Raw genomic sequence first — 24,586 nt, forward strand, 5'->3', positions numbered from 1 at the left:
TTTTTAAAATGAAAAATATATAGCATTTTATTCTTTATGTGCTGTTCTCCTTTTCAGTTCAGCAATTACTCATGGGTTTCATGCTTCACAGCACTTCAGAGGTTCATTCTGACTAGAGTAGAAAGCCTACTCCATTACATGTGATCGTTTCCTAAAATAAAGCTGTTGCTGTTTTCTGCAGATCACTGTTCCTCTGTGTTATCTGAGGCAGAAGAGTCCTGGATGGTGCACATAAGTTTCAGATGTTCCAACATTGCTTTTTCTTCCTCTGCTAGTTTTTCGTCCTTCCTCATTTCCCACCTAAAAGAAAAATCACATCTTAGCATTTTTGTAACTTCCAGACTACAGTCAACACTCAGTTATTCAGGGCTTGAGCATGTGCAGTCATTGGTTTATTGAGTGCTTCTCCTTCTTTATTCTTTTACTCACTGTCTCTTACAGTTCATGAGCACTGCTTCGGCAGAGGAGCTAAGTAGAGTCCAACCAGCGCCACTCCAGGGGAAATTTTTAAGTATAGTTCTAAGTGAGTTTTCTGTATTTCTAGATTTAAAAACTGTATGGCTTCCCAGGATATGCGTGCATATAAGTACAATCTAGAATTAGATTTGCAATTAATAAGAGAATATTTTTCACAGTATTTTTTCCCTCACTGATCAACATATCAGTGGCTTTGAGTTGCAGAGAAGTTCACCAGGAAGGCTTTAGCCACAAGAAGAAGACCACACTGCACTGGATATACCTTAAAGGCAGGTCCATCTTTTCCTAGAAATAAGATCAGATTTGAAATAATCAATTTAAATCACCCAATAAAGCACCAAATTGTTAGCAAGGTTCCATAGAGCATTTGCTAAAAAAAAAAAAAAAAAAGACTAAAGACTTTCTAATTTTGGGTGATTGTGAGATACAGAGCAATATGTTAGAATATGGAACTATATATGTATATAATCCCGCAAAGTACATATCGCAGTAACCCAAGTGCAGTTAATCGTTTTTCTTATATCCGCCACTGTTCAGGATTGGCCATGGCGTACTTAACCCAGCACACAGCAAGGACTCATCTGCATATAATTCATTTCTCTTTTCCTCACTCCTATTTCTACCAGCACATCAACCATGATGTGCTGTCACAGAAGGATTCTAAAACCAATGCTAATACATCCTAAAAGACCCTCTGCTAGAAGGGTCTTAAACCGATAGGATTCTAACAGACAAGAAGCTGTTCACTGAATGTCTTCCAGAAGCCCTCTATTTTCTTCTCGACAGAATTCCTGGATAATAAACAGCCTGTCATACAAGAGGAAAGGATAAAAACTCGGGGGAGATTGTTCTGGTCTTGTTTGAGTAGTGAAAAGAAAACAGAGGCATATTCCATAGAAACCTGCTTACACACAGGTTTCCTTGTTGGAGTGTTGGGTTCACTATGCCTGGCCAGTCCTAGAATGTGATATATATATATATATATATATATATATATATATATATATATATATGTACTTGGGTTTCCTTTACTTTGCTTCTTTATCCTCTGTCTGGAACTCTCCTCATCTCCTAGCACCAACCTTGCCTGGACCCCATACCATCTTAGTTTCTCTGTCTGTTCCTATATGGTCAGAGTGAGGTCATGGATCATATAGGTTTTAATAGCAGCTTGAAAGATAAGAGATTTTTCACCACCACACTATTCAGAGTCATACGACAAGGGGCAGTACTCCTGAGCTCACTACTTTGAGATTTAAAATTTAGCATATAAGGTGCTAAATTATACTTTGAGTATCCTTTAAGGTATAAGTATACCATATACAGCTTTCATGCAATTTTGAAGATTCAAAACTGTCATTACCCATTTTATATACATGAATTTGGGCATCATTAATTTGCACATTGAGCTGAACTCTTTCCATGCAGGGAAATATTAACAGAAATTATTGACATAGCACTAACATATCAATCTGTAAATCCTTACAACAAAATGTTGCTATCCCCATTCTATAGAGGAGAAAACAGGCATAGAATATTAATGTCACTTGACCAACTATCTTTGGATTGAAATCAGGGATTCACGTTCTGGAGCCTGGGCTTGTAAATGCAACATTTACCATATTTTAAAAACCATTCTACGAGTATCATTAATTAAGATAAAAAATAGTTTGAATACTTAATTCTCTGAAAAATGTTACTGGAATTGGGCTAGATATTTTAAAAAAGAACTTTCTAAAATTCATATATAGATATATGGTATTAGTTCAGTTATAGATATTCAAAAGAAATCCAAACATAAAAAATTAGATTTGTCTTTTCTCCCTCCATGTGACGTGCTAATATTGTACCAAGTGAATCATGAATGTCAACAGAACAAAATATGTAATGTGAACATAAATATTTTGATCATTATCTCTAGTTGTGAAAACTGAAAGTATAATCTCTCTGCTTCATTATAAAATTTGTATAAGTAATGTAATTTAAATGAATTGTATACATAATAGACTCCAATATAAGGATTTTTGAAGCTTATTGACAATTATAGGTACATCACAGCATAACTGAGCTGTTAGCAATTAATGATATTAGGCAGTTATTTACCTACCACAACCTTCTTATATTTGCTTTGAAGAAAAAAACTGACTCATAAGAAAATAAGAAATTATTAATATGACCAAGATAGGAGGAAAATACTATTAGAACTACATTTTTCCCTAATAACTTTATTTATATCGAATAAAAATAATAGGGCCTCGAAATGTATGTTTATTTTCAAGAGCATTATTATATTTCACATTTATATGTTCTTAAGAATTTATATATAATTCTTAGTTTTAGGCTTTGTTAATGCAGTGCAAAAACAAGCAGTTCTGTCAAAAAAACTATTGGAAGAAAAAATAATCTATCAATTTATCAGACATAATTAACTGGGAAATTTGTTCCCCTGGTGTCTCCGTGGTAAAGAATCTGTCTGACAGTGCAGGAGGCTCAGGAGACGTGGGTAGGATCTCTGGGTTGGGAAGGTCTTTAGAAGGGAATGGCACCTGACCGCAGTACTCTTGCCTGGCGAATCCCATGGACAGAGAAGCCTGGTGGGCTACAGTCCATGGGGTCGCAGAGTCGGACACGACTGAGAACACAGCGTAGTTTGTTCCCTAGTTTCCTCTATTATATTTAAAATTTGTAGTGAAAGCCTGTCTGTACAGAAAAAAAAAACAACAAGTTGGAACCAGTATAGTCTAGTTCTCTTTAAAAAGCATTATGAAGTGATAATGTTTCTATTTTATCCATCTTTGGTAGGCCGCTCTCCTTCACTTTTGGTAAATTCCCCACCTGCATACCTTGGAAAGAGAACTGCAATCTTAGACACTGATGAGCAGCGAAATCCCATGAGACCTCACTGATCTGTACCACAATCTTAACCATCTTCTGGAATGTGCCTCATCCATAAGGCTCCTTGGTTAGTTGAGTAGATGTGGGAACTTGATTCTATTTGATTAGGGGGTCCTTTTTCATCCAAACACAACAGGGAACCTAAAACCTGGGCTGAAATACTCCGAACAGAACTAACAGTCACAACCTTGTTCACTAGTACTACTCGAATTGACTTGTGGGTTCTCAGTTTTGGTGGGTCTAACTGGATTTACACAAACATTGAAATCTAGACCAGAGATATCTGGATGCTCCTCTGTATGTTATGTGACTGGTAGTTAATACAAAGGCTCTTACATGTACCAGACCATAGGCCAAGAGCTTTCTAATTCTGCTCATCGATGAGCCACGGCAGACTTGGGATCTCTTAAATAAGACCTTGAGAGGTGTGAAATAAAAACAGTCACAGATCAGTGAGTAACTGTTCCAGTGATCAGTTTGGTAAAATCTTTTATTTGGGGTCCTCTATGGATAGCTGTATGTCAGAGCCAACCAGGAGGGCCAAGCTGAGGAGTAGTTAATCATGAAGTATGTCCTTGGTAGCAGAGTCCTGACTGTCGCAGAGGCAAGTCTGGGGTGGGTGTGTGGTGCTTACTGCAGGAAAGAGCAGCCAACAGGCGGAGGAGGAGGCCCAGAATCTGGAGTGGGAGAAGTTCTCTGAAGCATTTACTATGCCTTGTACTAGTAAAAGAGAGATCTAAACTCTGTGCACTCAGAAGTATCCTGATTAAAAGCACATGCTCTGGAATCACTCTGCCTTTGGGTTGAATCCATACCGTTCATATAGTATAGTTGAATCACCTCGGGCAAGTTTCTTACCCGCTTCTGTGCCTCAAGATTCTCATCTGTAAAATGTGGACAAAATAGTTTGAGAGGAGCACAGCTGTGCTCATTTGTATGTGCTGTCTGTGACTGATTTCACTCCAGTGTTGGAGTTTAGTGATTGTGAGTGAGACTGACTGAGACCAAAGTCCTGCTAAGCTTAAATGATCTACTATTTGGACTTTTACAGAGAATGTTGCCGAATAAAGTTCTAGAATAGTGGTCCTAACTGGGGTGATACCATCTCCCTATGGGGAAATGTGGAGAGACTTTTGCTTGACACTGTCCAGGGAGTGACTCTGGGAACCAGGGAACAGAGACTGTAGACATCTTTAATATACAACAAACCTAAACGATAAAGAGTTGTCTTCCTGAAATGTCAATAGCATGCTTGTTGAGAAACATGTGCTCTAGAGTCTCCAAAATAATGTTGAAGGATCCCTATTTAATTTGTGATTGTAACTGAAATGCTGTTTATAATGTTTCACTGCTTAGAGTACTATTTGCTGAAGAATAGAGGTTTTGAAGCCAGGTGCTGGATTTGAATCCCTTATAAGCTATGTGACCACAGGCAAGCCAGATAAAGTGTGCTTCAGTTTTCTGAGCAGTAAAATGGGAATAATAACAGTGCCTGCTTCATAGCGTTGCCGTCAGAATGAAATGACTAAGTACACATAAAACATACAAAATAGCAAACAGTTCATAGCAAACACTCAATAAATGTTAACTGTTAGTAGTATCATTATTATTTGCCATATTGGTTAAAGTTGCAAGTAGGAAAAATCCTGACTGGTGGTTTAAACAAATAGGTGTTTGTTTTTCTTGTATAATGAGAAATCCAGAGGTAGGTGACTACTGGCATAGCTTAAGTAGCTTGACAGCAGCAGGGCTGGTGTCTCTGTGTTTTCTTGCCCTTCACCTCATGGCTCCAAGGTGGCTGCTGTAGCTCCAGCATCATGTCCTTGTTTTGAGGTAGGAAAAAGCAGGAAGGGGCTGGTGCTGCATCTGACCCACTAGGTTTTATTTCCCGGATTCTTCCCAGAATAGCCATACTGTCTAGGTTTGAATCCAGATCCTGCCTGTTACTGGCTGTGTGATGTTGGGTAAGTTTCTTAACATCTCTGTTGTCTCATTTTGCAAAATAGGGGATACTAATGGTATGCATCTTAAGGCATTATTGTAAGTAGTGGGTGAGTTATGAATCATAACATGTTGCTATTATTTCATTATTTTATGAGACTGCTTGTATGCAGTGGCTTTCCCAGAACTCCTGTGTTGACGTTCCTTCTCCTGCCCTGTGCCCTTCACGTCATTTTATCTGATAAATTCCCTTTTGAGTAAATATTTTGCTACATATCACAGTGGTTTTTACTCTGTGTTCAGTTATACATTTCTGTGATCGTGTTGTCGTTGCCTCTTGTCTTTGGTGAAGGGGACATTTCTTGCCCGTTCACTCTGTTCAGCCTCGCATGGCCAAGGCTGCTTTTGTTTTCCTATAACCCCTTTGTTGTATGTTTCAAGTACAGTCTATAATGATGGCATTCCATCATATTATTGCCATTTCTCCTGAAACACCAACAAAACACTTGGATATAAAAATAAGTGAAATAAGCCGCCTGATTTAATGTTATTATTAAACATTATGTAGTACTTTATATTTACAAAGTACTTTACAATTATTTATTAGCTAATTGTCCTGTTAAACAACATTAACCATCTGGTCGAATGAATGATTTCAAATTGTCCTACCAGCTGGTATCTGAGGGATGAAGAGCAAAGTCATGTTGGACTTGCAGTCCTTCTCCTCTGTACTGCACAGTGCAGACTGGCTTCAGAGGGCGGTGCAAACCCCAAGGGAAAGTTAGCTCTCTGCTCTCTCCTTTCCTGCTCTCCTGTAAATGTGGGTTTACTTCAGGATTCAGTCCTGGACTATTTTCTCTTCTCTCGCAGAAAACCCCACAGCTACTCCCACATATTCAGCTGCTGTCTCCACATCTGTAATTCATGTGTCTCCCAAACAGTCATTCAGTGTCTTTAAAATTTATTTTTGTCCTAAACTCTCTAAATTCAACTTCTTGATGGTTATTTTCATTCCCATTCCAATTATATTAATCATTCATGTATTTTTTCATACACACACACACACATATAACTTATTCAAATTGACCTTCAGCCCTCACACTCAATAACACAGGGTCTGAAGTTCACAAAGCAATTCACACCTCTGCTTCCAATCTTGTCTGCACTGTCAGCTGCCAGTTAAGGGACACTTACTCTGCAATCATGGTCTCACATTCATCCCTCTGCAATCAGTCCACAGTTCAGGTGCTGTGATAGTATGATTTATAATAAATATATTTTTAGTCTTCTTACCAATTTCTGGCACAGAGCTCCTAAAACCCTTGGAATTTACCGTGAGGAGAGCTCTAAAGGTGTCTTTTGTTATGTTAACAGAAACACAGAGGGTTGGAGACTGGCGACCACTGGAATGAACCACATGATTAGAGAGCTGGAATTTGTAATCCCACTCCCCACCTCTGGGGAGAGAGGAGGAGCTGGAGGTGAAATCCCATCACAGGTGACCAATGATTTAGCCAGTTATGCCTGTGTAATGAAGCCTTCATAAAAGCCCACAAGGAGAGGTTCAGCGATTCCAAGCTGCTAAACACACGGGGATCTGGGGAGAGCCGCCTGCTGGGACACAGGTCATGAGGTCTCTACTTTCTTTCCCCATGCTTTACCCTAGGTGTCTCTTCCATCTGGCTGTTCCTGAGTTCTATTCTTTCAAAATAAACCAAGAATCCACTAAGTAAAAAATAGCTGCCGTCATCTCTCCTCAGGGAGATGATTTTCCTTATTACCTTCGGACCAACGTTTTTCCACGTTTGCATTGTTTACTTCGCTGCCCATTCACTTGAAATGCCTTTTCATGTGTCCCAATCCTGCACGTTCTTCACACTTAGTCTGTATCCCGCTTCTTTCATAAACTCTTTCCCAACTACCTAACCCTGACGTGATTGGCTTGTCCTCGTTTGAGTCCTATCGTACCTAACGTCAGCACTATTTTGGTAAATTAATGATATATTGCTTTGTTACTTCTTCTCTGTTATGTTCTTAAGCAGTTATTTGATGATTGCATTTTTTCCCCACATGTACTATGGTTTCATCTGTATTTGCAGTTGCTTGAGGAAGACTTTTAATTATAACTTTTACTCTAAATTTTTATTCAAAGAAGGTATTTCAGATAGCAAACAGCATAGTGTTCTGTACACTTTGCTGCTGCTGCTGCTGCTAAGTTGCTTCAGTCGTGTCCGACTCTGTGCGACCCCATAGACGGCAGCCCACCAGGCTCCCCCGTCCCTGGGATTCTCCAGGCAAGAACACTGGAGTGGGTTGCCATTTCCTTCTCCAATGTATGAAAGTGAAAAGTGAAAGGGAAGTCGCTCAGTCGTGTCCGACTCTAGCGACCCCATGGACTGCAGCCCACCAGGCTCCTCCGTCCATGGGATTTTCTAGGCAAAAGTACTGGAGTGGGGTGACATTGCCTTCTCTGCTGTACACTTTTAGCACTCACAAAATATCTCTTGATTCTCTCATGTTAGAAGCTTAGGTGTTGCTATGTTATTCTTAGGTAAATGATCTTTAACCACTAGCGTCACAAAGGATAGTAGTTGGTATCTCCAATATGTATTGTTAAATTATTTGCATGAATCAAAAAATGAGGACTCTAAGAGCCTTAAAATGTGTCCCTTCATCCTTAGTCTCTACATCACTAGTGGATTCTTAAATTCAGTGGTCATACCAAAAGACAACTTCTTGCAAATTCATTCATTGACTAATCATCTCTACATTCCTTTTAAGAATGAGATGTTAGTACAAGGGAAACAAGACGGAGTAAATCATGTTTCCTTGGTGCCAGCCTAGTGTGTCTAACTAACATAAAACACAAAACTGTTGGAAGACTGAAATTAGAGGACATTTTAAGTTACCTGCTATGTTGGACTTTTAGTACACGTATAGCTTATATTCACTGGAAAGACTGATGCTGAAGCTGAAACTCCAATACTTTGGCCATCTCATGCGAAGAACTGACTCATCTGAAAAGACCCTGACGCTGGGAAAGATTGAGGGCAGAAGGAGAAGGGGACAACAGAGGATGAGATGGTTGAATGGCATCACCGACTGAATGGACATGAGTTTGAGTAAACCCCGGGAGCTGGTGATGGACAGGGAGGGTTGGGCGTGCTGCAGTCCATGGGGTCGCAGAGTCAGACAAGACTGGGCGACTGAACTGAACTGATAGCTTATACTATGAGAGATTTCCCATGGTTTATAGTTTATTCAATATCTATCACAGTGAGCCACATTTTAGAACAATTTTACTGTGTATAATTAATTTGTCCCTTCACCCAGCAAACATTTATTGAGTGCCTACTAACCTCAAAACACTGGGCTAGGTTATATAGAGGTGAGTAGAACTGGATATGGTCTTCTCTTCAGAGAGCTTATTCACACCAAGAGTTCATCATATGGGCTTGACTGAATAATCTTCAGCAATTGTTTGTGGGAAAGGCATAATTCAGGCATTTCTTCCTTGACTCATGAAATAATCTGAGGTAGTCTTAGGGATTAATTCATGTCCTTTTTCTTTCACTGGAAATGTAGCAGTATTAATGACAGAATGCCTCCTTTTTTTTTTTTTAAGTAGTAAGGTCATTTATCAAATGCTATGCTAAAATTGAGAGCTATAGAATTTGATGTTCTTCTTTAAAGACATTTCTGTAAAAACATGATTCTGGATAGCACTTAATCCAGAGGACAAACTTTAGGGAGGGGTCAGATAAAATACTATCCAGAATTTGAGAAAAGTTATGGAAAATCTGTTATAAACCAGAAAACCAGTGTTGAATATAATCACTGTGAATACAAATGGCACCATTTTTTAGTAGCTCTTTTTATGCACATAAACCGCAGAGTTAGAGAGCTAGTTTCTTACTTTGGGGACAGGTCTTTATAATACTAGACTTAATAGATGAGACCTACCCACTTTTTGGTGTGTTCTCCAGATGATACAAATCCATAACTACTTTTGCCTAATGTTTTAAAACCTAATGTTTTAAAACCCAGGTTTTAAGAAATGTATACAATTTTCAGTCTATCTTCTTTAGCGTACATTTAGTGGAAATGGAGAAATTGTTATTCTTTTCATGTAACCTAGACAATTGATTTATTGCTTAGCTTTGTCTTCTCTAAAACAGAATGTTTAAAAAAAATTTTTTTTTCTGAACTTTGTATTGTATTTCCAAAGTAGTTAGATAATAGGAATCATACATGGGAGCTATGAGGTCTTATACCATTTTCAGTAGAAGCATTATGGGAATGAGAGAATGGCAAAAATCTCACTTTGATAAGAGAGCAGAGAGAGCTTTGCAAACTTATTTCTAACTTAAGTTAGTTATTTCCTCTAAAGCTAATTATGGTATGTTTGTTTGGGGAGAATTCAACAGGAAAAAGGAAAACATTAAGGTTTTGACATTCAAAAAATCTCAAAAATGCTTAAGGGCACCATTTATTTGTATTATTTTCTTTTCAAACTTACTTTATTTTTAATATTATGGAGATTTTTGTGATGTGTAAAGGACATTCAGTGTTTATATAAGTGGAAATCACATCTTTGTTTTTGGAAGTTAAAAAACAAAAGCATTTCTTAAAGTAAGTTATTCCAACTCCCATCAAATTATTTTGCCTCAGTTTAACACTTAAATATCCAGAAAATAATGTGTATTTATTTTATGAAAATACATCACAGTTTGTTAATATACTACTTAGAATTCCTGGAACCTAATGCTATATATATTTAATGTATAGAAATATATAGAAATATAATTAATGAATATATAGAGAAACATATTTAATATATATGTATAAATACAGTTATATCTCTGAATATCCATACTAAATACTATGAAATATCAACACTTGCCATCATAAATTAGCAGGTTGGGTACTTACTTTAGCCAAGAATTTATTATATGTTTATGGTAACTGACTATATATGCATTTTATCTAGCTATTTCTGCAAGAATTCAAATGGATTTTCTTTTGTAAGGTAGCTGATTTCTTTTGCTACTACTGATGCAGTAAAAGGAGTTTTTCTATGCTCAGGAACAGGCAACAAAACTCTTAATTTGAATTTATAGTCTACAGAGACAATCTGCGATACAACTAACTGCCCAACAGTTTATTTTAATTAATATGATTTGTTCTACATATTTAAGTAGGAGAGTTATATACCAGCCAATGGGACAACTAAGAACGCTAACAGTAACATTTTAAATAGTAGTGGCTTAGGGAAAACATAAACGGAAGCATAGCCATCAGTAGTAACAGAAGCTAAACTTTTCTGTTACCAGTAAATCACCCTCCTCTTCATAGAGACTCCTTCTACCAGTGGATTTTTAAACATTCTTAGAGTTTAAATAGAAGTCCAAGGTCATGCTCTTTGGCCAGCATTCAGTGCTAATATAGAAGAAATGCCCTCTGCTAGAAGTTTCAAGACTACTATATATCGTGAGAACTGTATTGCTTATTTTTTAACAGTAATGTACAGTTAATAAAGTATTTTTTCCCCTAGTTTAATTTGATGTACCTTGAAATGTTCATGGACTGTGCTCTATAGACACTTGTTGTCTATACCATTAACATAACAAAACTGTTATGTTAAAAGTTACATAATTTGTGTAAAGCAATGGTATCCTTTCTCCAGAAATGATTGTTTAAAAAGTCTTATTTTCATCGAGAAAATGATTACATATTCACAACTCCAAAACTTCTAAAAATTGAATGCATCTTTCCTAGACATGTAAAGCTGATGCCAACATAGGCATCACAGGTTTTTTTGGCAACACAGATTGGCACAAGGGTAACCAATTTCTGCACTAATCACTTCCGAGGATAACAATCTTAATGGAAGCATTATTTATAAATGTGAGATCTGTCAGCTGAAAAGGCTGTTTGCAATCTCTCATTCAAATTAATAGCACCATCATGTTTAGAAAAGGATTTAAAATATAGATCTGGCTCATATTTTGTCTAAAATTGACTAAGAATTTCGAAAGTGTAAAACCATTTGGGCTTCCCTGGTGGCTCAGCTGGTAAAGAATCCACCTGCAAGGTAGGAAATCTGGGTTCGATCCCTGGGTTGGGACAATCCCCTGGAGAAGGGAATGGCTACCCACTCCAGTATCCTGGCCTGGAGAACTCCATGGACTGTATAGTCCATGGGGTCACAAAGAGTTGGATACAGCTGAGCAACTTTCATTTTCATGTTCAAAACCACTCTGGAATCTAGGAGGAAAATGAGACTCTACACAGTTAATCGGGTTTTCCTGGTGGCTCAGCTGGTAAAGAATCTGCCTGCAATGCGGGAGACCTGGGTTTGATCCCTGGGTTGGGAAGATCCCCTGGAGGAGGGGAAGGCTACCCGCTCCTGGAGCATTCCATGGACTGTATAGTCCATGGGGTTGCAAAGAGTTGGACAGGACTGAGCATCACTCTTCGTTGAGTCACTGACCATATATTCATAGTCACATAGTTTCCAATGTTCTATCATTACTGAATGAATGAAAATCTTTACTGAATGCCTACTATGTATCAGCACTGTGGGGGTTTGGAGCTTATGAGAGTTAATGCTTATTTAAAAATTTCAGTGTGCTAAGCATTCTTCTAAAGAAGTCACGTATATTCATTTAGAATTTGTAGCAACTTTAACTTAAAATATCTTTATTTTATATTGGAGTATAGTTGATTAATGATGTTGTGTTAGTTTCAAGTGTACAGCAAGGTCATCCAGTTATACATATACATGTATCTTCTTTTTCTAATTATTTTCATATTTAGATTATTACAGAGTATTGAGCAGAGTTCCCTGTGCTGTTCAGTAAGTCCTTGTTGGTTGCCTGTTGCAGGCATAGCAGTGTATACATGTCAGTCCCAAACTCCTAATCTATCCCTCCTCCCCCCAGCACCCATCCTCCCTGGTAGAGGCAAGTTCATACTCTTAAGTCTGTGAGTCTGTTTGTAAGTAAGTTAATTTGTATCATTTTTGTTTTCGGCTCAGAATGTAAGTGATAGCATATGATATTTGTCTTTCTCTGATTTACTTCACTTACTATGATAATCTCTAGGTCTATCCATGTCGCTGTAAATGGCATTATTTCATTCGTTTTTATGATTGAGTAATATCCCATTGTACATATGTACCACATCTTCTTTTCCCTTCCCTCTGTTGATGGACATTTAAGTTGCTTCTCTGTTTCGACTATTCTCAGTAGTGCTTCAGTGAACATCGGAGTGCGTGTATCTTTTCAAATTATCGTTTTCTCCAGATATATGCTCAGGCACGCGAGTGTCGGATCATATGGTAGTTCTGTTTTTAGTTTTATAAGGAACCTCCATACAGTCTCCATAGTGGCTGTACCAATTTACATTCCCAGCAACAGTGTGGGAGGATTTCCTTTTCTCCGGACCCACTGATCATTTATTGTTTGTAGACCTTTTGATGATGGCTTTCGAGCAGTGTGACATTGCACCTCACTGTACATTTGATTGAGCATCTTTTCATGTGTCTCTTGGAAGTGTATATGTCTTCTTTGAAGAAACGTCTATTTGGATCTTTTGCCTATTTCTGGACTAGGTTGTGATTGCTGTTTTTTTTTTTTTTTTTATTGAGCTGCATGAGCTGTTTGTATATTTGGACATTAATCCCTTCTTGGTCACTTCATTTGCAAATATTTTCTTCCATTCTGCGGGTGGTCTTTTTGTTTCTGGTTTCCTTTGCCATTCAAAAACTTTTAAGTTTGATTAGGTCCCACTTGTTTATATGTTTTTAAAATTTTTATTACTCTAGGAGGAGGATCGAAGAAGATATAGCTGCAATTTACGTCAAAGAGTGTTCTACATGTCTTTTCCTCTAGAGTTTTTTTAGTACCAGTCTCACATTTAGGTCTTTAATCCATTTTTAATTTATTTTTATGTACAGTGTTAGAGAATGTTCTAATTTTGTTCTTTTACATGTAGCTTTCCAGTTTTCCCAACGTCACTTCTTGAAGAAATTGTCTTTTCTTCACTGTATATTCTCGCATCCTTTGTTATAGTCTAATTAGTCTGAGGTCTCTTAGACTGTCCTCATTTCTTTTCATTCTGTTTCTTTGTTCTGTCCTATGGAAGTGATTTCTACCATTCTGTCTTCCAGCTCAATTATTCATTTTTCTACCTTAGTTATTCTGCTATTGATTCCTTTTCATGTATTTTTCATTTTAGCTATTGTATTGTTCATCTCTGTATTGTATTGTTCTTCACTTTTCCTAGGTCTTCGTTAAACATTTCTGGTATCTGGTTGATCGGTACCTCTATTATTTTTTTTTTTTTTGAGATCTTATATCATCTTTAGTATCATTACTCTGAATTCTTTTCCAGGTAGATTGCCTAATTCCACTTCCTTGGTGGGAAAAATGGAAGCCTACAGAAGTGCCCAGGCCAGTGAGTAGTCCCCAGAACTACTTCTACTAGTGTATTCGTCTCCACAATGAGCCACGGCCAGCCACCCACCTCACCCCTGACCATCACAGGACACCCTCCAATACTAGGTCTGGCCCAGTCTCTTATGACGTCACTGCTTTTTTCCTGGGTCCTGGTGTGCATGAGACCTTGTGTGTGCCTTCCAAGAGTAGAGTTTCTAATTCTTCCAGCACTGTGGAATTCCTGTGATCAAAACTTGCTGGCCTTCAAAGCCAGATTCTCTGGATGCTCTTCCTCCCATTGCCAGACCCCTAGGTCCATCTAGTCAAAGCTGTGGTTCTTCTAGTAGTCAAGTATGGATGTGAGAGCTGAACAATAAAAAAGGCCGAGAGCTGAAGAACTGATGCCTTCAAATTGCGGTCCTGGAGTAGACTCCTGAGAGTCCCTTGGACTGCAAGGAGATTAAACTAGTCAATCCTAAAGGAAATCAACCGTGAATATTTATTGCAAGTTTGATGCTGAAGTTCCAATACTTTGGCCACCTAATGCGAAGAGCCAACTCATTGGAAAAGATCCTGATGCTGGGAAAAATTGAAGGCCGGAGGAGAAGGGGGATGACAGAGGACGAGTTGGCTGGATGGCATCACCGACTCAATGGACATGAGTTTGAGCAAACTCTGGGAGGCGTGAAGGACAGGGAAGACTGGCATGCTGCAGTCCATGGGGCCGCAGAGTCGGACACAACTGAGCAACTGAAGAACAACTACAATGGGCTGGGGAGACTGACGTGGGGCTCAGAACTTTCATGCCCGGGGGAGAAATTCTGCAATATAATTATTTTCCAGTTTGTGGGTTGCCCACCTGGTGAATATGGGGTTTGATTTTATAGCAGTTGCACCCCTCCTACTATCTCACTGTGGCTTTGTCTTTGTCTCTGGATGTAGAGTATCTTTTTTGGTAGGTTCCAGAGGTTTTTTTTCATCGGTGGTTGTTCAGCAGTTAGTTGTGATTTTGGTGTTTTTTAAGAAGGAGTGAGTTCATGTCCTTCTACTCCATTTTGTCTCCGTCTTGCAACTTTAATTATTGCCAAACACCAGGAGTTAGCCAGGGTCACACAGCTAGCTGGTCAGTGGTAGAGCCAGGATTCTAATCCAGGCACTTGGCTCTAGACTTACTGCTGTTCTTCACCACGGTGCCTCTCCTGCCCCTATGTCTCTGTGCCTCCTATAACAATAAGTGAAATGTGAGCCGCTCACAGTTTAACAAAGTTAATATCCACTCTGTGTATGTTAACAAATTAATTAATGGGGAAAAAAAATACCAGCCTCTCTGTACCCATTTATGGCAGGCCAGAATTGGAAGAACTGATACGTTTCAGACCGACTTGAGATGAGGTACCTCAGCTTTTACAGTGGAGGCAGGTTAGGCGCTTCTCAAGAGAACTCCCAGTGCTTCAGCTCTTTGGGAATGAGGAGACCACTTCCTTTCTTCCCTTCTTCACTCCTGGGGAACCAATTAGAAGTACTACTTCCTCTTAACTTCATGCTGACTTCAAGGAGGTTGATAGGCATGATAAACACGACCCTTGTCTTCAAAGAACATATTTTCGAATAGGTGTCAAAGCTATATCAGGAAAAAAATGTCATCTGATGACCCTTCAGTAAGCTGTGGTGCCCTCTTCAATAGCTGCACAAAATGTGGAGCATATCCTGTGTCCAGACTTGGCCACTCTTCCCATGATTCTTGCTAGTTCAGCTTGGAATATTTAACATGAAATCACCACTGAAATGCGGGGCCCTCATAGGTGAATTTTAAGTTTCAGTACTTCTTCATTTTCACTTTTGAGAATAGCTGTGTATACATTAAATAATTCATACATTAAATAATTCTGTGTATACAAAAATAATTCAAAACAAGGCCAACACTTCAGTGTGAGCTCAAGCTTTGGTAAAATACATAAAAGTAATGCTGAGTCCAGAAGAAATTGAAACTCTAAGCACATTTTGTTGCATTTGTTCCTTGTTTTTAATCTAATAAATGTTTCCCAGAATGGAGTTTGCAAATCAAAGTAAATATATATATATATATATTTAAAATACTTATTTATTCTCTTTTGGGTTCCATGTCAATTGTGTACATTTCATAAATATAAACATAAGACATATTTGCTAAGGAATTACGTTTGTTGATGTGGCAGCCTCATGACTTAAAGTATAAAAAATTCATACCTTGTCAATTATGAATTGCATTTTCCCCATTTGTATAGAATATGGAATTTGTTTGAGTGCTAGCTAAAAATATACGTGATACTATTTCAGATGTGAGTGTTGCTTAAAAAAAAATCAACCTCACCCTGCCTTAAGAGGGGAAACAACACGTGAAAATTATAATCCTTTTAAATAAATTTTTAAAAATCCACCCTTTGCTCATTTACTCAGCTTTCTTCTCACTGCATCCAATTACCAACCTTATCAGTCCATTTCCTTTGATTTATATTTTAGTCCAATGCATGTCATAACAGGAAGGCAGTATAAATACCCTTTAATACTTATGGATTTTTTTTTTTTCAAATTTAGACATCTTTCGTGCTAAGCAGAATTAATGCACTGACTTACTCCCATGGCTATCACCCTGGATGCCGTTTTTCTATTTCATTACCACTTTGTGGATGAACACATCATTGGTGTGGTATTTATCTTGATCGGTAATGAAAAAAGTCTTGCCTCAAAAAGCTGTGCCATGTTTCCAGCCCTTGTTTATGAGGCGTCTTCCAGCAGCAGTCTCACTGCCAGAGTTCCAGGCGCTAAATGGTGGCCCAACTCACATCACTGGTATTTTCCCTGGGTAAAATCCTACGTATGCTGTCAACTTAATTAGAAACCGGCTCTTTGCTATATCTTCTCAATTACCTCACCCATTATCTCTCATACCCTAAAATTACACCATCCTCCAGAGAACAGGTTATTTCTCCAAACATCCTTGTTTCATTGCTTCCAGATAACTGTGACCCTTTTTCCCCTTCAATTGCTTATAGTCCTTTTAACATCTGTCATCGCAGCTTAAGGTTTGATTATGTGTAATAGTGCTTTATTTTTGCAGTGGGGGCGTCACAGTTATTGCCATATACAGAAAATTCTGACTGACATTTCCAGAGTTTTTTGGCACCAGAAAAAGTCAAGTAGTATATTCCCTCTTTCTATGACTGCCAGGTGAATAACTCAACACAATTACCTAATATCTTGAGAGAAGCCTTGACTGTTTTAATAGAGCCTTTTCCTTCATTTCACAGCCCCATAGCACTGCCCTTTATTTCTCTGCACTGAGTTTATCTCTGTAATTTAAATTCTAACTTCAAATGTATCAGTTGACTAATATTAAAGTTAGCTTCCAAAAGGAGTCCATTTATCGACCAACTTAAATTCTTTCCTTTTATACTTATGGTTGAATCTTTCTCATTTTTTACTGGAAATAGCTCGGAAGCATTAAAAAATAAAGTGAACAACTGACAGTGAGCTACTTAGTAAAATCACTCCAGTTTTCTCTGTCCTACCACCTAACCTATTTGACATAACCTATGAATTTGACCTTTGGTATCTCTGATTTTCTTAAAGAGATCTCTAGTCTTTCCCATTCTGTTGTTTTCCTCTATTTCTTTGCATTGATTGCTGAGGAAGGCTTTCGTATCTCTTCTTGCTATTCTTTGGAACTCTGCATTCAGATGTTTATATCTTTCCTTTTCTGCTTTGCTTTTCGCTTCTCTTCTTTTCACAGCTATTTGAAAGGCCTCCCCAGACAGCCATTTTGCTTTTTTGCATTTCTTTTCCATAGGGATGGTCTTGATCCCTGTCTCCTGTACAATGTCACGAACTCTGTCCATAGTTCATCAGGCACTCTATCTATCAGATCTAGGCCCTTAAATCTATTTCTCACTCCCACAGTATAATCATAAGGGATTTGATTTAGGTCATACCTGAATGGTCTAGTGGTTTTCCCTACTTTCTTCAATTTAAGTCTGAATTTGGCAATAAGGAGTTCATGGTCTGAGCCACAGTCAGCTCCTGGTCTTGTTTTTGCTGACTGTATAGAGCTTCTCCATCTTTGGCTACAAAGAATATAATCAGTCGGATTTCAGTGTTGACCATCTGGTGATGCCCATGTATAGAGTCTTCTCTTGTGTTGTTGGAAGAGGGTGTTTGTTATGACCAGTGCATTTTCTTGGAAAAACTCTATTAGTCTTTGCCCTGCTTCATTCTGTACTCCAAGGCCAAATTTGCCTGTTACTCCAGGTGTTTCTTGACTTCCTACTTTTGCATTCCAGTCCCCTATAATGAAAAGGACATCTTTTTGGGGTGTTAGTTCTAAAAGGTGTTGTAGGTCTTCATAGAACCATTCAAATTCAGCTTCTTCAGTGTTACTGGTTGGGGCATAGACTTGGATTACCATGATATTGAATGGTTTGCCTTGGAAACGAACAGAGATCATTCTGTTGTTTTTGAGATTGCATCCAAGTACTGCATTTCGGACTCTTTTGTTGACCATGATGGCTACTCCATTTCTTCTGAGGGATTCCTGCCCACAGTAGTAGATATAATGGTCATCTGAGATACCAAAGGAACACTTCATGCAAAGATGGGCTCAATAAAGGACAGAAATGGTATGGACCTAACGGAAGCAGAAGATATTAAGAAGAGGTGGCAAGAATACACAGAAGAACTGTACAAAAAAGATCTTCACGACCCAGATAATTACAATGGTGTGATCACTGACCTAGAGCCAGACATCCTGGAATGTGAAGTCAAGTGGGCCTTAGAAAGCATCACTACGAACAAAGCTAGTGGAGGTGATGGAATTCCAGTTGAGCTATTCCAAATCCTGAAAGATGATGCTGTGAAAGTGCTGCACTCAATATGCCAGCAAATTTGGAAAGCTCAGCAGTGGCCACAGGACTGGAAAAGGTCAGTTTTCATTCCAATCCCAAAGAAAGCCAATGCCAAAGAATGCTCAAACTACCACACAATTGCACTCATCTCACACGCTAGTAAAGTAATGCTCAAAATTCTCCAAGCCAGGCTTCAGCAATATGTGAACCATGAACTTCCTGATGTTCAAGCTGGTTTTAGAAAAGGCAGAGGAACCAGAGATCAAATTGCCAACATCTGCTGGATCATGGAAAAAGCAAGAGAGTTCCAGAAAAACATCTATTTCTGCTTTATTGACTATGCCAAAGCCTTTGACTGTGTGGATCACAATAAACTGTGGAAAATTCTGAAAGAGATGGGAATACCAGACCACCTGATCTGCCTCTTGAGCAATTTGTATGCAGCTTAGGAAGCAACAGTTAGAATTGGACATGGAACAACAGACTGGTTCCAAATAGGAAAAGAAGTATATCAAGGCTGTATATTGTCACCCTGTTTATTTAACTTATATGAGAAACGCTGGACTGGAAGAAACACAAGCTGGAATCAAGATTGCTGGGAGAAATATCAATAACCTCAGATATGCAGATGATACCACCCTTACGGCAAAAAGTGAAGAGGAACTAAAAAGCCTCTTGATGAAAGTGAAAGTGGAGAGTGAAAAAGTGGGCTTAAAGCTCAACATTCAGAAAACAAAGATCATGGCATCTGATCCCATCACTTGATGGGAAATAGATGGGGAAACAGTGGAAACAGTGTCAGACTTTATTTTTCTGGGCTCCAAAATCACTGCAGATGGTGACTGCAGCCATGAAATTAAAAGATGCTTACTCCTTGGAAGGAAAATTATGACCAACCTAGAAGGCATATTGAAAAGCAGAGACATTACTTTGCCAACAAAGGTTCACCTAGTGAAGGCTATGGTTTTTCCTGTGGTCATGTATGGATGTGAGAGTTGGACTGTGAAGAAGGCTGAGCGCTGAAGAATTGATGCTTTGAACTGTGGTGTTGGAGAAGACTCTTGAGAGTCCCTTGGACTGCAAGGAGATCCAACCAGTCCATTCTGAAGGAGATCAGCCCTGGGATTTCTTTGGAAGGAATAATGCTAAAGCTGAAACTCCAGTACTTTGGCCACTTCATGCGAAGAGTTGACTCATTGGAAAGGACTCTGATGCTGGGAGGGATTGTGGGCAAGAGGAGAAGGGGATGACAGAGGATGAGATGGCTGGATGGCATCACTGACTCGATGGACATGAGTTTGAGTGAACTCCGGGAGTTGGTGATGGACAGGGAGGCCTGGCGTGCTGTGATTTATGGGGTCGCAAAGTGTCGGACACGACTCAGTGACTGATCTGATCTGATCTGATCTGATGAATTTGACCAAAATGCAGCAAGTCTAATTCAGTTATAGGCAGTTAACATTCAGAGGTTATTCTCATTGATGTCTAAATTTTCATGCTAAATTCCTGCTACTGTATTATAATTCTGATTGTAAATTGTCTTTATTGTTGAAATCCATCATATGCCCAGAAATATACATGGGAACCAATAATGTTTATTGACGTTTAACATGCCCAACTTCGTTGTAAATTCAGGTATTAAAAACAAGGTCTTTGCCAGCCCTTTCCTTTATAGGCAATACAGTATGCTCAAGAGGATCTTACCTAACAATTTGGAATTATCATTAAAAAATGTAAAAAGCCTGTTGGCCAATTCTTTAACATTAACTAGAAGATGAACTCTGCCCAAAGAATTCTTGGGAATATAGTTTATTAATGGTCCAGTGGAACAAACACTTGACCATCAAAAAGCACTCAGTGTGAAAAATTGCTTTTTCTTAAAGTAACCCTGCGTTATACAACATAAACAGTTTCATTAATGCTGAGATATGCTGCATCTCTAATTTCATTTTCACAAAACTTCAACATACCTCTGTAGAATCCAGATTAGTTCTCTCAGTAAATAACTATGACATTACCATTATTAGTGTTCATTGGAACTCCCTATTTAGAAGCACAACAGGGAAATTACTGCACACAGTTTCCTACCCCTGGTGAACACATAAAAACTCAAACATACACGTACCTATAGATGATAAAACATTGGAAAATAAGAATAATCAAGAAAATGCTTTATCTTTAGCTGTGGTTCAGCTATTCAGTCAACTTTATCTAATGGCATATCATTCCATTATTTTGAAACCTAGGAAAATATTAGCAATTCAATGTTATGAGGAAAAATGTCAATCTAATTATGAAATGAAACTAAGCTATCAAGCAGTGGAATACTGTGAACATTAACCTTACATTCTGTATTACACGGAAGCAGAAAAGATTCCAGCAAAAGGCTCAGATTTTGTACTGTGAAATATTTCACTTTCACCTCTCCTAGACTCTGTTTCTTTTTTTTTTCCCCTTTCCTTAACTCAGATTTTCAGCTACTAGAATTTCATTCCCATTCACTTCAGTATTAAGCTAGCATAGCCTATGTGATCTAGAAATTGAATTGAAATATAACCACCCTTCTTTTTTTTTTTTTGTTTAAATAGAGAAGGGCCATTTCTAAAATCCTCTGGACTCTAAGCCTTGAAATTCTTGGTGCTATGTTGTGAAATCCATTAATGTTAGAGAGGGGAAGTGACAAAAGACAGCAGTGCAGGACCCTGAGTTCGTAGGTGGTAAGCCGTATGATGCTGTCAAATGGATGGGTATCATAGTTTGTTGTGCTGTGCTGTGCTTAGCTGCTCAGTCACGTGCAACTCTGTGACTCCATGGACTGTAGCCTGCCAGGCTCCTCTGTCCTTGGGGATTCTCCAGGCAAGAATACTGGAGTTGGTTGCCATGACCTCCTCTAGCGGATCTTCCTAACCCAGGGATCAAACCCAGGTCTCCTGCATTGTAGTCAGATTCTTTACTGTCTGAGCCATCAGGGAAGCCCATTATAGTGTGCTGCTGCTGCTGCTGCTGCTAAGTCGCTTCAGTCGTATCCAACTCTGTGCAACCCCATAGACGGCAGCCCACCAGGCTCCCCCGTCCCTGGGATTCTCCAGGCAAGAATACTGGAGTGAGTTGCCATTTCCTTCTCCAAGGCATGAAAGTGAAAAGTGAAAGTGAAGTCGCTCAGTTGTGTCTGACTCTTTGCGACCCCATGGACTGCAGCCTACCAGGCTCCTCCATCCATGGGATTTTCCAGGCAAGAGTACTGGAGTGGGCTGCAATTGGATGGTAATTAACTAGTCTAGACTCTTCAAAAACTCCCGAGTTTCTTAGTGAATGTTTCTTAGAAGCTATACAAACTTCATAGATCAGATTACTGAACAAAATATTGGCATATAGAAAAATATTTTTGGAGTACCTACTATGAGTTAGGCAATTTATTAGGCACAGGGGATAATGCAGTGAATACAATAATTGCCCCTTCTCATATGGAACTTAAATCTGTGGCAAGGAAATTTGGGGTAAGTAATCAAATTGAATGAATTAATGAATGGCAGTACTGCAAAAGTTCAGTTCTGCAAAAGTTCAGTACTGTAAAAGTTCAGGTCTTTTACGTTTCAATAATTTTTAGTATTTTTTATATGGATCCTGCATTTTTTTTTTTTTTAGCATTATTCCTAGAAATTTTATGGTATATATGTCTATTATCTCTCTGCTATTATCCAGAGAGTTTTTGTTTGTTTTTATTGTGTCTTCCATTTCTTATTGATATATTGATACTTTACAATATTTGTCTTGTATTTCATATCCTTACTGATTTCTAAAAGGATTTTAAGTGTTTTTTTTTTAAATATTCTCTGCAGTGAATAACCATTTTCCCCTTTGCCTCTTCAGAAGTTAGTCCATTACTTCTGATTTATGCCTTATTCCACTAGCCAGAAACTCTAGAAAAAAAGCGTTAAATAGATTGGGAATCCTGTCAACTCTTGAGTTCTGGTTTTATAATTATTATATGATGTGAACTGTCTTCTTAGGTATCCATTTTTTATGAAAAGGAAGTTTCCTTTCTTCGATTTTTTCCTTAAGATTTTGTTTGTTGGGAATGTTTCTTCTTTCCAACTTTTAAATTATGAATTCCTTTTCAGTTGGCTAGTGTATGACTTTGTTTTTCAAAAAGGCCATTTTGTGTTATAACTTTAAAACTCTTGAATGAGACTTCCACTGCCACCACACATAAATAACATCTAGGAGGGCATACAATTCTTAGGTTACAAGTTTTCTCCTTAAAATGCTGTAGACAGGTGGGAACGCAAAATTGTACAGCCACTTTGGGGAGTGGTTTTGGCATTTTTATTAAAAAAGTTAAATATACATCTACCATATAACTCTGCTATCCCATTCTCTGGTGTCTTCCTAACAGAAAAAGAAATTTACATTCACATAAAACCCTATAAACAAATGTTTATGGCAGCTTTATTTACAATAGCCCCAAACTGTAAATAAGCCAGATGTCCTTAAACTATTTCATACAATAAAATACAACTCAGCCATAAGAAGGTTCGTGCAATAACTTGGGTGAATTTCCAATGCATTTTCCTAAGTGAAGGAAGAGAGAATGAAGTGGCTGCATGTTGTGTGATTCCATTTTACGTGACAGACATTCCTGAAAGAGCAAAACTACAGAGAAGAAAACAGATCAGTGATTTCCAGGGGTTAGGAACAGGAGGAGAGATTATCCATAGAGGGGTAACTCTTGTTTTAGGGGTTTATGAAACTGTTCTGCATAAACTCCAGTGGTAGGCACATAGCTATGAGTTTGTCAAAACACATAGAATTATACAGTACAAAGAATGGATTTTATTCTATGATAACAACAACAACAAAATCAATTAGGATGTGGGGGAAATATGAAATGCAGACTGTGACATGGGAATCAAATGATTTTATAAATGAATCTTATAACTGCACTGAAGCGGGGTGGACGAGAAAGGAGCCAAGCTAAGGAACTCTGGAAAGCACCGTTTTAAGTGAATGTTTAAAGACAAAAGAGCTATTCACAATGTTCTGTAACTGGTAATTTGTTTCTAACAAAGATATGGATTAGGAGATCTAAAAGTACTTTTAGATCAAAAAAAATTTTTTAAGACTTTTTAGAAGTATTTTGAGATGCTTTTAAAGATATTTTTACTTATGTTTATATACTAGGGTTGAGTTATAAAATAAATTATAGAAAATGGGAGTCATGTTTCTTACCATCAGTGAAAGAAGTTACAAATAAGGGATAAAAGCTAGAATAAGCTCTGTTGTATTGGATTAAAACTGGAGATAGCAATATGAACTTTTTTTTAATATACATATGATACAGAAATAAATTTTGATGTGTTTATATGCATGAGTTAGTATCTAAACATGTGTTTCCTAGCTCTATCCAGAAGGTACCCCGGTAGCAATGAACAGCTAGCACCTAAATCTTGGTTTATAAATTCTACTCTCCAACACAAAAGACAGGACTCCTTAGTGAGACAGCTAATTTTAGAGCTAAGGCAGAGCAAAACCAATACAAGACTGGAGCATCAAAAAGTAAGGAGGTTAATACATGCCTTTAACTTTAAGAAGTTCCTTTCTATGAGGAAGCCTCCAAAAAAAGGCTTCCTGAGCAGAAGTGAGACTTCAGTTGGGCCCTTTGGAAGAAGAAATTTTTCCAAATAATTTACATAGGGTAGTCCATAGTTGGGTTAGTTTTTGTGTCAGGAAGTCTTTCCCACTGGTTAGGAAAAGGATATTTTTCAGGGACCAGACCAGATTCTGTCAAAGTAAATTATGTATTTAATAGTTTTTCCCTAACCAGATTATAACCTGCATGATACCAGACAATTGATTTTTCTTCTTTCCTGCTGTTGACTCTCGCAAAATGTGTAACATGTACTATCTGCATATTAAATATTCACTGCAAAAACAAAAGAAGTAGTAAGTAAAGAG

General features: G+C 38.1%; 1 protein-coding gene across 3 annotated transcripts in view; it reads right to left on the reverse strand.

Annotated features, from left to right (window-relative positions):
- The window catches only part of KIAA0825 (KIAA0825 ortholog), a 428,558-nt gene continuing 403,972 nt past the window's right edge, over positions 1-24,586 (reverse strand). For all 3 annotated transcript variants that reach the window (XM_086413109.1, XM_086413116.1, XM_086413110.1), the window contains one exon: positions 1-300. In XM_086413109.1, coding sequence (XP_086269235.1) covers positions 183-300 — 118 coding nt within the window. In that variant the 3' untranslated portion in view covers positions 1-182. The remainder of the gene's footprint in view (positions 301-24,586) is intronic.

Source organism: Bos grunniens, chromosome 7, assembly GCF_055505025.1.
Source record: "Bos grunniens cultivar Pamir isolate PY7600 chromosome 7, Bosgru_T2T1.0, whole genome shotgun sequence".
NCBI classification, from domain to species: Eukaryota; Metazoa; Chordata; class Mammalia; order Artiodactyla; family Bovidae; genus Bos; species Bos grunniens.